The 15129-nt window shown below is 46.7% G+C and overlaps 1 protein-coding gene across 1 annotated transcript; it reads right to left on the reverse strand.

Moving 5' to 3' along the window:
• Positions 1-6148: 6148 nt before the first annotated feature.
• LOC311316549 (putative nuclease HARBI1) lies at positions 6149-7510 on the reverse strand. The gene is made up of 3 exons (XM_084447424.1): positions 6847-7510; positions 6656-6765; positions 6149-6259 (listed from the first exon to the last, which is right to left on the reverse strand). The coding sequence occupies exons 1-3, from the start codon at positions 7004-7006 to the stop codon at positions 6251-6253; spliced, it is 279 nt and encodes a 92-aa protein (XP_084303550.1). The 5' UTR covers positions 7007-7510; the 3' UTR covers positions 6149-6250.
• Between the last annotated feature and the right edge of the window lie 7619 nt (positions 7511-15129).

Consider the following 15129-nt stretch of genomic DNA (forward strand, 5'->3'; position numbering starts at 1 on the left):
AGCGCTGAACAAAAGATGCTCCGGGGTGCTGGGTTGCCGTAGCTCGAGGACACTGGACAGCGGAGTCACTGGGCCGCTGGTCAGCAGGGGAACATCTGATACGCTGGGGAGCGCAGATGCCGGGGCACTGGGGAGCGCAGACGCCGGGGCACTGGGGAGTGCAGACGCCGGGGCACTGGGGAGCGCAGACGCCGGGGCACTGGGGAGCGCAGACGCCGGGGCACTGGGGAGCGCAGACGCCGGGGCACTGGGGAGCGAAGACGCCGGGGCACTGGGGAGCGAAGACGCCGGGGCACTGGGGAGCGAAGACGCCGGGGCACTGGGGAGCGAAGACGCCGAGGCACTGGGGAGCGCAGACGCCGGGGCACTGGGGAGCGCAGACGCCGGGGCGCAGGAGCGGAGGCAACGGCTGCCACGGGAACGCCACCGCCTCTTGGATGCCCTCTTAGGACACCGGGGGGCATCAGGAAGAACCTGGGGTCCGAGAGACGCTGCAATCTCCTTGCCCTCAGACCAGTACCACCCCGGATCAACGTACACAGTGGGGTAATCAGGCTTGTAATCAGGCTGCAGTCTGGCAGATGCCAAGGCGATGGCGGAGGTCAATCGCTTTGTAGTCCCGGCTAAAGAGTCTGCCAAGAAAGGCCTGCTAGAGATCTCCTGGAGAGTCAACTCATAAAACATCTTTTCATCCGTCAGGCGAAAGGCATTAACAGCCGCCTCCACAAAGCGCCAAGCATTCGATGGTACCTGTCTTAAATCGTCCGCTGGGTCCATAATGGGTCGGTTCATTCTGTTAGGGTTTGAGGCTGGTGGAGGTAGGACCCAAAAGCAGACGGCAGGCAAGCAGCTCAGGTTCAAAATATAAGTTTAATATCCAAATAATACCGGGAGGAAACGCAGGGGAAACACGCACTAACATTGACAATGAACCGACAGAGAACAAAGGAAACAGGAGGGCATATATACACTGGGAGAACAATCAAGGAACAATGTACAGGTGTGCAACAAGACATAACGAGACACAGGTGCAGACAATCACCCAGACAAGGATATGGAGGGATACCAACAAGACACCAACACAAGGACACAGGAACAAGGACTCAAAGGAAGGGAACGGGGAACGAGGCTGGGACAGGGAAAGGGACCGGGCAGAAGCAGAGGGGGGAACTAAGGGCCAGGAGAGGAGGGACTTGAGTGACGTGAGACTAGTGAGGGGACAGGTGTCTAGAGCTGGGGCTGGGAGGACACAAACCAAAATAGAAGACAAGACAACGAACACAAGACCAAACACACAAGGAGGTAGAACAAAACCAAGTGACAAAGTGTACAATAGTCTCTGGGGGCAGTGCAGGGGCAGTCACCGGGAGAGGTGCTCAGGGTCCAGGAAGGTCCAGGGGGCACAGGAGCTCAGGGCCAGGATCAGGGGGTGAGCAGGGCGAACCAGGGGCCCGGGCAGGGGCGAGGGTCCGGACCAGGAGCGAGCAGAGTGGACCAGGGGTCCGGGGCGAACCAGGGGTCCGGGGCAAATCGGGGGTCCAGGGCAGGAACGCGGGTCCGGACCAGGAGCGAGCAGAGTGGACCAGGGGTCCGGGGCAAATCGGGGGTCCAGGGCAGGAACGCGGGTCCGGACCAGGAGCGAGCAGAGTGGACCAGGGGTCCGGGGCGAACCAGGGGTCCGGGGCAAATCGGGGGTCCAGGGCAGGAACGCGGGTCCAGACCGGGAGCAGGGGCTGAGCCGGGGCGGACCCGGCCCAAATCACAACACCCCTGGTGAGTAACAGTAGGCCTACACTGACTACGCTAAATGCTTTGGATAAAAGGGTCTGCTAAATGACTGTAATGTAATGTACTGTAATGTAGACTAAATGTAATTGCATTGTAGTTACTACTATAACAGCCGCGAGTGTAGCCTACAGACGTAACGGAGAATAGCCAGTTTGCGCGCTGTGCGCATGCGTGCTGGAGCAAGTGGTGAAGCTATTTCGTTTCTAAAGACGTTTCTAAAGATCATACTACAGAGGCATGTGAAAAACCACAACAAGCCACAACTAGCGATTCATAAAGACACATTGATGAAAACAACCGTTTCGCGGCAGAAAATAGATTTTTTAGAAGCTGCATTCTCAGTGCCCCGTCCGCCGCCATTACATGGATATACTTGGCTCGCGCTGGACTTTAATTTTCTTCTACAGACCTCCGAAATACACCAAAGTTATCTTGGTGAGTCAAACGTCTTATAATATGACGTAAATAAGGTCCAGGTTGTCAAAAACGAGCATTCTCCTTTAAATACTCACGGTTGCAGGGTATATTTCAACTTTAGTAAAAGTGAGATACCAACATTTCAGATACAAATTCAGAATTATCCATACACCCACATTAGCTATCATAGGCCTACTTACATCCCCATCCCATACGTCTGTCTCAGAAGTTTGAGAGTTAAACGCCGTTTCAAAGATCTTCACAGCCTCTCCCTCAACATCACTGACCTTCTCGTAGATTGAATTAAAATGAATATGTTGTAAAAAAAAAAATATTGTGAAAACAACTACACGAGCTAATCTAGACATGCTGCTGGCGTTATCCGAATGTGCTTGGGCAGGTAGAAGTTGACACTCATAAGCTAATAGGTTTCTTTTGTTACATCAGCAAATGTAGCCTCGATGTCTTTTGTTACATCACAATGGGTGGATTTTCACAGTCTAGGCTGATTAATATAATGGAATACTCAACATAGTTAATGGAATACTCAGCATAGTTCATAGTAGTAGTAGTAATAATAATAAGAAAAATAAGAACAATAAGAAGAAGAAGAAGAAGAAGAAGAAGAAGAAAAGGAGAATAATAATTTTCTACATTTGCAGTAAAAATGAAAATATTGCTGTCAAAATGTACAATAACACTCCAACACAAAACTTTGTTGAAATGCTCTTTAAGCATAGGCCTATTGCTCATCTTCAATAATGTATTTGAACTTTTAGAACAAAACTATTCTGTGAGTTGTTTTGGGCATTTTTGGACTGCACCCCATAATGGCAGAAATGCTAACTTTTTAGCCTTAACGTCATACATCTCCACTCACCACCGTCTCTGCTCACTGATACTGCGGACAGCGCCAGTGTAGTGAGTGGTAGTGGAGCGACAGCGCCGCCTAGGGACTTCCACAGGAACTATAGCCATAATGTTTCCTACACACGAGCCTTCAACTAAATGAAGCACAGAGACAGGAATTCACAGATAACAATTTTATTATTACAAAATATGAACGACCACTGAACCTATCAAATAAAGTGTGAGGGCAGAGATGCTCCATTCAAATCAAAGAAACGAATACAAAAAGGACACTATCAAGACCCTGAAGCTTGATTTCTAGATATGTTGTATTTTGCACAATTTACAGTAGGCTCAACATATGTTTGCATTACTAGGCAACCTATTTAGACTTGTTTATTCATTCTTACCCTTTGTATATTTTGATATGTTTACTGTACATTTGTATTTAACTAGGCCTGTTTTTGTCAGCGCTTCTTGTATTCTTGCTGCTGTACCATTGTCATTTCCCCTCAGGGATCCATACCTACCTACCTACCTACCTACACCTACCTACCTAAATACCTACCTACCTACCTACCTACCTAACTACACCTACCTACCTACCTACTTACCTACCTACCTGCCTAACTACCTACACCTACCTACCTACCTAACTACACCTACCTACTTACCTACCTACCTACCCACCCACCCACCTACCTATACCTACCTACCTGCCTGCCTACCTACCTACCTACCTACATACCTAAATACCTACTACAGTAACTACCTGCTGTCAGCTAACCCCCCCCCCCCCATTTCCCAGGATAAACTGATCTCTCTCTCTCTCTCTCTCTCTCTCTCTCTCTCTCGGTTCCTACCAGGACTTTGAAGTCAGCAGGGAGGCGGCCCCCAAGGTTCTGTCACTCACTCCTAAATGTCGGAGGCTGGAGTATTGAACAATCTAATCTAGGAAAGATACAGTGCAAGTATGTCAGTAGGCTGCATTTAATCTGAATAGTGTTATGTCAGTAGGCTAATCTGCATAGTGCTGTATGTAACCTCTCATGTTAGTGGATTGAAACCTGGGTAATGAGTAATGAGGTGATCTGGGTTTCTCCTGACATAAGATACCTGTACCTCAAGCCCTCAGCTGATGTCCTGCCTGCATAACAGGGGTTATATGTGTAACATGTGGGTGAGGTGGGGATTGAACCGCTGACCTTCCTCATCCCAAACATCTACCGCTAGACCAAAGAGGAATTCCCTGAGATCCATGGGCCAACGTGAAGACCGTCCTTCTCTACGGCTCGGATATGTTGAAAACAACCGAGGGCCTCTCAAGAAAGATCCAGGTTCTTGTTAACAAATGCCTGCGTTACATCCTCAAGCTATGGTGGCCCATCAAGACCACAAATGATTAGCTGTGAGGGATCACAAACCAGGACGACATAGCTACCACCGTCAAAAGGAGAAAGTGTAATTAAGATAGGTCACACCCTTAGGAAGGACTCAAATAACATCACGAGACAGGCCCTGGACTGCAATCCACAGGGAAAGAGGAAACAGGATAGGCCAAGAAACCTGGAGACGCTCCACACTCCAAGACCTGAAGAACATTGGAGTGAGCTGGCAGGAAGCACATGCCCAGGCCCAGAAGAGAGGGAGATGGAGAGCTCTGGTGGGCGTCCTATGCCCCTGAACGGGGTCAAGAGGACTAAGTCACTAAAACAATGTACTTTCTACATCTGCAGAGAGTAGAGCTCGAGGTGTTTAGAAGAGCTAGATATGTCTGTATTTCAACATTCATTACAGTATATGACTTTAGACCATACAGGAGCATGGACTTGTTTGCCCACTAGATGGAGACGTTATTGTACTCTTATTCACTCTACCATGGTGTGTAGGGAGCTTACTTTGGTCAATCATTGATACAAATAATGTGACATTAGTAGCACCAGATATGTCTGTATTTCAACATTCATTATAGGACTTTTGACCATACAGGTGCATGGATTTGTTTAACAACTAGTGAATGTTGCGTCCAAGGGTCATGCCTCTCGATTCCAGATCGCCGGCATGCTATATAAAATCACACATTATGCTGTCTTTCTTTGGTTCATTATAAACAAACAAAGACAGAAAATTGAGGGGTCTTCTACAGGGCAATAAAGTGGGATCTCTGTATAAAAACGCCTAATGAGAAGCAGGGGGCTTGATACCACAAGGGAACATGCATAATGGGTGGGGGACAACATGTTTACATGTGTACAGTACTTGTTGTTGTTGGCAACCCCGCCCCAATAGCGGACCTAGGACTACAACTGGCTAAATTGGCTCTGATTGAGAGACCTGTGCCACTGATTGTTTGATTGGTTTCCATCTGCCTCGTTAGTATGTGTACAGTATTTCTAGCCTACATGTACAGCAGCTCCCATCTTGTTCTTTGTCTGTTCCATTTGCTGTAGCTGTGGAGGTGTGAGGTGGAGAAACTGGAGTATGAAAAGAAGGTATATCAGTAAGAACGTAATTTATTTCCCCGCATGGATGACAATTCAACTAACATGTCTCTCTCTTTGTTTCTAGCAACGAGAGGACATCTGAGTTACATTTCAATAAAAAGTTGTTACTTCACAAAATGCCTCCTGTTCAATGTTCATGCAAAAAATTGCTGGGTGATGGCCTCTCACAGCCCTGCCAGTAGGGTAATCCAAAGTGATGGGGTCCACGACATCAGGGGGTTGCATGGTGACCGGTGGGGCTCTCCTTCCTAATGCCAGCTATGTTGTGGAGTACAACACATGCCGACACAATTTGTCAGGCTCTCTCTGGGGCCACCCTGAGCCCGCGCAGGCAGCTGAAGCGGGCTTTCAGAACCCCAAAAGCCATCTCTATCCTGACCCTCGTCTTGGTAAGGGCCACATTGAATGTGTTTTGTGGCTCTGGGTTAGGATAGGGTGTCATCAAGAAGGGCATGCACGCATACCCCCTGTCCCCAAGCAGCACTCCATTGAAAAGCCCTGAAGGTGAAGAGGAATATTTCCATGGTCAGTATCGCACATGCATTGTGGGAAATAACATGAGAAACACTATGTAGGCTACAGTTGCCATACCTTGCTCAAACTTGTGGCACAGTGTAGACTCCCTAAAGATCCGGGAGTCATGCACTGACCCAGGCCACTTCGCATCAAGGCTGGTGATCATGCCGTTGTGGTCACGTCATCTGCAAAAGTATTTGTGGTTCACAACATAAGACCATACATAGAATTAAAAGTGAATGTAGCATGTGCATTTGACTGAATTACTGCTACATGTCTGCTGACTATTTATTATTGAATGAACACAGGGACTGCACTAGACTGTTGATGGCGGGGGGGAGTATGATGGTTTCTTTTTTGATATGATGTGATGATGTATAGTTGTTTTGTGCTGCTCCTGTTGACACTAATTTGGTTGTACATGTGCTTTTCTCATAATGACATTGAATTGAATTTGGAAGGTGGGGGTGATATTTATTGATGTGAATATTTCCATATGTGCCATGAAGGAATTAACTTTCATCAGCTCCTGCAACAATCATATCAAGGAATGAGTAGGCCAAATACTGAAGTGTCTTTACCTGCACACTGATGCTATGAAATGACTTCACATAATCCCCCTCATTTTCTCCAAGGGTGGCGGAGATTGTGATATGTGTGCAGTCTATAGCACCGATCACTCTGGGGAAACCTATGCAAAGAGTGGGCAGCATTGGCCACAACAGTAAACGTCATATTGGTTTACAGTAGGCTATATCAAGTAGGTTCTTACCTGCCATTTCATAAAAGCCCTCTTTTATGGACTGCATGGGCAAGTGGCCTGGGAAGGTCACAAACGCGTCAAGCAGCTTGGTAAGGGCAACGACCACCTTGCGTATTGCGCGACAGACCGTGTTCTTACTCAGGTTTTCTGCATCGCCGACAGCATCCATGTAGCTACCTGTAGCAAGAAACCGCAAAGCAATACATACAGTCTGTGGGACTGTAAGCGCATGACTTGACTGTAGCTACATGTGGCTCAAGCAGCTGACAGATATAAATGATCCCTTCTGCCGAAAATCGGTATCTTTCATATAAATAGTCATCCGAAAACTCTAATGGGTTTTGTCGGTCCTTAAATACTCTCGCCTTCCTTAGAGACCCTCTAACTATTCGCGCACCGAGCTCCACGGGATCCTCTAAGAAAGAACAAGCCATTCTCCGCATGTATTGACTGGTTGATACCGGTGTTTTTATAGCGTCGAGCCGTAATCTGGAACTTAACCTGCCACCGAGCAGGTTAGCTCGCCAGCATAATGGAGATATAACGCGGTGAAAAGAGATCCACCTTCGTGATACGGATGAACCAGTCTTGAACCTGAAGTTATCGCGCTAACCCCGTAATCCAGCTTCGTAGTACAGGGCTCAGCTAATGACCAGCTAAGGTTTGTAGCTGGTTCTAGCTGGATTTTCCAGAAGGGTTTGAGCGCCATCTAACCTGTATTGAGGTCATTGTGTCACACATTTACATTGGGCACAATTTGATATAAACCACCCAGCGGCCACAGGGAGCTGTGTGCACATTTTGAATGGGCACTGGGGCACCTAGTATCAAGTACCCCCAAATAGCAAACATGTAATTTAATGTAATTTATTCCTTTATAAATGTTCTTAGCTGTTAGACAAACATACTCCAGGAGCTTGCTCGATCGCCTTGTTGAGAGGGGTCAGGGAAGAATTTTTACAGCTCACTTATCTGGCCCCTGGGTGATTACTGTTTTTTTGCTTCCCTCTGGAATATGTAGAGTGGGTCGTATACCCACCTCCCTTGTTCTCTGTAAAGCGCATTGTGTTGCCTCTGGGTATGAAATGCGCTATATAAGCTTTGATTGATTGATTGATTGATTGATTGAAACAAATGGCTCAATCTAAGCGGAACCGACACGATGGCTGCAGATTTGGTCCGCGCCATCTTGGACTGCGAGACATCTTGGGGTGAATGCAAGGATTCCAGCTCATGCACCAACCACAACTCTACTTCTGAGAAGCTGGAGCTGTTACCACGAACCTAGCCTGGCCCACCAACACTGCACTGCACTGTAGGTTGACACTGAGTGCCCATGTATTCAAGGGCTGCCAGCTGGCAGAATGGGAGTCGCTGCACACTCTAGCTCCGATGCAAAATATTTATTTAGGCTTCCGACTTTGTTTGTACTGCAAAACCAAGCCTGGTTAAACAGACAGCTTTTCCCTGCTAGATTAACAGTCTTATTTTATCCGTCCCCAACCTCACCCCTCTCTAGCGTACTGTAGACTAAGATCCACTGATTGTCACACACCTGAGTGTGTGAAATTTGTTCTCCGCATTTGACCCATCCCCTGGGGGAGCGGTGAGCAGCAGCGGTGCATGCCGCGCTCGGGAATCGTTTGGTGATGTAGCCCCCCAATTCCAACCCTTGATGCTGAGTGCTCAGGGAGGCAATGGGTCCCATTTTTATAGTCTTTGGTATAACTCGGCCAGGGATCGAACCCACAACCTCACAGTCTCTGGGTGGACACTCTACCACTAGGCCACAGAGCTGGTATTTAACAACCTCACCCCTCTCTAGCGTACTGTAGCTACTATTCCACCACAGTCTCTGGCATGTGTGTACATAAGGCTGCATCTCCTTTTTCTTCCTCTTCTGAGTGAGCACTTGTTGACGTCCCCTCATGGATCTGAAAGGGATGAACAGGTATAAGAAAGTGTCAGATCACTCTAAATAGCCATTGCATGTGTGGGCACAAGTGGACAGCTGAGGGTGAAGTGTTATGAACTGTTGGGAAAAGCTGCCCTGACTGACCATCCGCCAACAAGGCATCGCAACGTTTATTAGGGGGCCAAGCACCAAAGGTTTGTTCGTTCTAATGACAAGACTGCCGCTACAGTGGTAAACCACATGGGGTCCCTCAAGGGAAATGTTAGGCCCTCTGTTAGAAACCTGGATGTCTTCTTTGATCAAGCTATGCACTTGGACAAACATGTCAAATCCCTAACGCGTTCCTGTTTTTTCCACCTCAGAAATATTGCCAAACTCCGATCCATTGTATCACATACTGAATTAGAAATCTCTGTCCATGCATTTATTTCATCACGACTTGACTACTGTAATTCACTGTTTACCTGCCTCAACAAATCCTCTGTGGGACAACTTCAGCTAGTCCAAAATGCTGCTGCAAGACTACTCACTAGGTCAAAGAAGACATGCCACATCACCCCCATCCTGGCCTCCTTGCACTGGCTCCCAGTTCACCTCCGGATCGAGTTCAAAGTCCTGGTGTTCACCCACCGAGCTCTTCACGGACGGACCCCGGCCTACATCTCAGAACTTTTACACCCTCACTCTCTGAGTCGGTCTCTGAGGTCATCCGACCAGGGTCTCCTGGCGGTGCCCCGGACCAGACTGTCGTTTTAATTTTGTCTCGAGTTGTATTGCCATTTTAATTTATTACTGTAAAGCACTCTGTGCATCCGTGCTGTGAAGAGCGCTATATAAATAAAGCTTACTTACTTACTTACTTACTTACTTACTTACTTACTACAATATAAAAGTAAATGAATTGCAGATGCATCCATACATACACTTGGTTCCCTCTGGTATTCAGGGCCTCAAAGATGAGCGTCAGGATAAACTTGTAATACTTCCTGGGGTGGCACAAAGCAGGGAGTAGCATGTTACCAAACAGTCTCACTAGCAAACAGATACCAACACAAGGAGGCAACCGACACCAACCCAGAGAAGACAAACTCTGGATCCTCCCCAGCTCCCACTGAAACTGTCTTTCTCTCTCTTCCTCTACAAGCTCCCTGTCTTTCTCCTCAAGCTCAAATTGCTGCTCTCTCCCTCTCTTTCCTCTGCTCTACCCACAGAGCCACTAGAGAAAATTGCTCTTTAAGGCTCATGAACTGCCATTTAGTAAGCTGATGCAGAAACGCACCCGCAGAAGCCAAGGAGGCCCTTCCTACTGTAGGTCCGCTAACACCAGCCATAGCTGCTCCCCCTAGCATCCAAGCTAGCACAGTACTCTGCTGGTCTGATTCTAAAAAAATGACAGGGGGGGTCTTTATTTTGCCATACAGTGACACACGCATTACATAGTGAACAGTGACACGGCACACACACACACACATGCAACTTTCGGGGGCCGCCGGTGGAAACTATTCCCTGTTTTTTATCACATCCCAAGCTTACCTCTCCCAGGGGCAGCCAGGAGCAGTGGGCAGCCATCGTTCATGGCGCCCGGAGACCAAGTCCAAGTACTCAGTCCACGTCCTGGTCAGGCACCGGATGGTGATCAGTGGAAAGCTCTGCCCCTCTCTTTACCCGAGTGTCCAAAACACATGGCCTCAGATCAGATGATACGATAATGAAATCGATCATCGACCTTCCGCCTAAGGTGTTCTGATGCCAGGTGTACTTGTGGGCATCCTTGTGTTCGAACATGGTGTTTGTTATGGACAAACCGTGACTAGCACAGAAGTCCAACAACAAAGATAATAAATCTAGTAATTATATTCCGTAAACTGAGGCATGTTTAAATTATTTTATTGTGAGCTCACAAGGTATGTCTGATCTCCAGAGCAGGGATATCAGAGTACAAATGTGTGGTCAGAAAACAATGAGTCTCATACTTCAGCCAAAATGACCTCATCTTAAGACCTCCTCCTCCTTATCTCTCTGGGCTAGTGGAAAGGGCTCCCCCCCTCCCCCAACTTAACATTCTTGAAGCTCACAGACCTGCTTCCACACACCACAAAACACTGAATCTTCTTCCAGGAACACAAGGTGATATTTCCCCCACGCTGCCCAGGGACATTCACAACAGCTCTGTCCTGTAACATCTGGGCCCCGACGCCTGGTTTTAGATAGATTGAATCCAGCTTCATCAATGAAAATGAACTCATGACGCAGTGCAGCTGAGCCAAATACCACCAATAGGCCGTTCACACCTCTCATATTGAAATGAATGGAATGCACAAGAACAAGAGCCCTGGATCAGGTCCAAATCCAGCCAGCTTGCTAATAACACCACCAGTTAACATTAGCTAGCCAACATCAGATAGAAATCTAACCAGGTAGATATGAATAGGCTACAGCAGGATCTAGACTAGTTAATGCTAGAAGGCCATAAACGCAAATGAAAACGGATCATGGATCCCTTTACCTGCCCCAAGTCCTCATTGTACCATACTTTGGAAAGTACCTTAACACACCCTATAGAACATCTCATCTATGGGCTGCAAGAATTGAGTCTGAGAGAAATAATAATAGGCACCAATCCTTATTAAATCAATTTTAATCCATTGCTTTTATCTCTAGCAAGATTGATTATGCTCTCCTAAAGCTATAATCAAAGTTTTGATGATTGAGGCCCAATTTAGGGACTCAAATAGGATTGAGTCCACCCAATATTTTTTTTTTTACAAATAGAATAATTCCCTTTATTTGACAAACCAATCATAGCCTACATACCAGTGATTATACCAATATGAGGTCATTTTAAGATCAATCAACCATTCAGTTCCGAGTCCGGGTCCAGAACCAGGGCTACAGCCAACAGCAGGGGGAGGCGGACTGGACTCCGAAGGTGTTTGCATAGTCCTTGAACTGCTCCCTTCTTTTCTCCTCCAGATCCAGGTACCTAAGAAGACAGTTTCAATTGCTGGTGATTTAGACTGTTGGCACTTATAGTTAGAATGAGGAGGAATTCAGCTTTTCAATAGCGCTGAAGATGGAGAGCAGACACATTCACACTTGGGAACCATCTAGTCTACGTATTGTCTGGTTGAAGTGGTCGTCAGTAGTCTTGTGTTCACACCTCTCATATTCAAATGAATGGAAAGAAGTAGCCCTGATCCAGGTCCAGGACTAAAGAACAAGAAGAGACTGCACCTTTTTATCTGTGGAAAACAAGGAGGAACATGGTCAGCACTGGACATTCAGAAAGGCCTTAGATAAATGAAGAGGTCACGCATAATGCATGTCAGAATAATAATGTCATAGTAATGTCAGAACTGGTCACTACCATTACTGTACTATATGTTATGGTTGGGTTATGTGTTCTTAACAATGTCCAGTAGGTGGCAACAGAGGTTCACCTAAGCACTACTACTTGTTAATCACCTAGGTAGATATAGCAGTGCAGTGTCAGTTAGTCAGTGATGGCCATGCCCTGTAATGCACTTCTCCAAAGTATATCAGTAAACGTCAGTAAATGGTTACGCCGCTGTCCGACCTTGATTATGTAATATAGTACAAGATATTACAATTACATATCCAGAAAAGGGCGTCAGGTAGTTTCCCGTCTCAGGAGGCGGGCTCTAGACCGGGTCTGAACAGTGAAACGCGTCATTGTTCCCGGCTTTCACCGATTGGTTAAGAGCATTGAAAAGACTAGCAGTCACGACCAAAAGTGTATATAAATTGTGTTCGTAATTTGTGTCTCTCTCTACCTTAGAAACTTTTCACAGTTGAACATTGTTTGTCACGCCTGTAAAGATTCCCCATTGCAAAGATTTTTTCATCCATCTGAAGAAAACAAGAGACAAGCTCTTTATTCTTTTTGAGTAAACAAACGTTTCCATCACAACCTACTCACTAGCCTTTCACTGTAGGCTACGACAATCCTCAATTCGGTAAGTTGTATGTTATTTTTTATTTTTGAAAGATTAGAGCGCAGCCGTTTGGGGCTTCGGTTTAGGAAGTGAACTTCGAATGAACAAGGGAGGGTTAGACGACTGTTTTTGAATTTGAGTCCAGGAGAGGGTTACTGTTCTTTTGAATTTGAGTCCAGGGGAGGGTCATATAGCTACACATTTGAATCGAAAACAGAATAGTTTATTCATCTTTTCGGAATTCAGCAAGCTGTTTTGTATGACCATGTTGAGAGGGAAGCGCGTGAAGCGAACATACCGACATGCGGTCTGTTTTCAGTGAATTTCGCTGTTGCTGGTCGTTGCTGCGTGCGTTCACTTCTTTTATTCGCTGGTGACATTAATGGCGCGTTCCAGGCAACCCGTAACAGATCGATGTACTCCCAGTTGCCGGGTGGGAAGTTACGGGTTTGACTGCCATTCCAGAGCATTTTCACGTGTAGGAGGTAGCAAAAGCACGAGTTACGGGTTGCCTGGAACGCGCCATAAGTGGAGAGCATGGCCGTATTTAGACCTGGTCCAGGGCGATATCCAACAGATATCCAACGCCCTACTCTCAAAGCAATTGACCTATGAATGCGCTTCCTCGGCCCGCTCGTCCGAGTCTACAGACAAAACCGTTTCGTTACTCACCAAAGTAAAAACATCGTTGGAAAGATGACAGGCTTTTCTCCTAGGTGGCTACAGTTTGTAGGCCCCCACCTTTCAAATAAAAGGCAAATTTGTACACTTAAATGGCTAATATCCACAGCGCATCGACTGTCTTCTTCTACCGGCGATTCGGCACTCTCCCCTTTGTTTAGCCTACTCACTGTTGCCGCCCATGTTGGGGATGACGCATTACATTACATTACATTATTTACATGTTTTAAAGTTTAAAATTTCCCATAGTTAATAATTCAGCGTAAATGTTCTCTCGCCAATCAGATACATCAACGCGAGTCTCTCAACACCATTTAAGATGTAATGCATCATCCTGCTTTCACTCTCCCTCTCTCTCAGCCAGAGGAACCTCTTGCATATCTTTCTCTCTCCTGTCCTCAATCTGAAGTTCTGGTGTCGTTTTGTTTCCCCCCAACTAGCTACGTATAAACACTATACAGTATTTGCACTTGTAATACAGGTGTGAGAATCCTTTTTAACGTTTGTCTCTTTTTCATTCACTCTCCCAGGAGTGATGGCAGACTTGTCACAGACTCGGGTGTTCTCCTGCTCTGAGTGCCCATTCACCTACACTGCCCAGATCTACCTCCATACACACCTCAAGAGGAGCCATGACAACCTCTACGTCTCTCTCTCTCGTCTCTCGAACAGACAGATCAGACCAGAGATTAATTCCTCCTCCTCCTCCTCTCAATCACTCCCTATCATCACCTCCAACACCCCCCTCACCCCAGCTACTGCCCAGAGACAGAGAGACACAGACAAGCCAAGACCATACCACTGTGACCAGTGTGGAGCTAACTTCACTACGTCAGGACAGTTAAAGACTCACCAGCGTGTTCATACAGGAGAGAAGCCATACCACTGTGACCAGTGTGGGAAGACCTTCACTACGTCAACAAGCTTAAAGACACACCAGCGTATTCATACAGGAGAGAAGCCATACCATTGTGAGCAGTGTGGAAAGAACTTAACTACTTCAGGAGATTTAAAGAAACACCAGCGTGTTCATACAGGAGAGAAGCCACACCACTGTAACCAGTGTGGGAAGAACTTCCCTACGTCAGGAAATTTAAAGAAACACTTGCGTGTTCATACAGGAGAGAAGCCATACCACTGTGACCAGTGTGGAAAGAACTTCACTACGTCAGGAAATTTGGAGAAACACCAGCGTGTTCATACAGGAGAGAAGCCATACCACTGTGACCAGTGTGGAAAGAACTTCACTACGTCAGCATATTTAAAGACACACCAGCGTGTTCATACAGGAGAGAAGCCATACCACTGTGACCAGTGTGGAAAGAACTTCACTACGTCAGGAGATTTAAAGACACATCAGCGTGTTCATACAGGAGAGAAGCCATACCACTGTGACCAGTGTGGAAAGAACTTCACTACGTCAGGAGATTTAAAGACACACCAGCGTGTTCATACAGGAGAGAAGCCATACCACTGTGACCAGTGTGGAAAGAACTTCACTACGTCAGGATATTTAAAGACACACCAGCGTCTTCATACAGGAGAGAAGCCATACCACTGTGACCAGTGTGGAAAGAACTTTACTGCGTCAGGAAATTTAAAGACACACCAGCGTGCTCATACAGGAGAGAAGCCATACCACTGTGACCAGTGTGGAAAGAACTTTACTGCGTCAGGAGATTTAAAGACCCATCAGCGTGTTCATACGGGAGAGAAGCCATACCACTGTAACCAGTGTGG

The sequence above is a fragment of the Borostomias antarcticus genome (genome assembly GCF_949987555.1).
Source record: "Borostomias antarcticus genome assembly, chromosome: 1".
NCBI classification, from domain to species: domain Eukaryota; kingdom Metazoa; phylum Chordata; class Actinopteri; order Stomiiformes; family Stomiidae; genus Borostomias; species Borostomias antarcticus.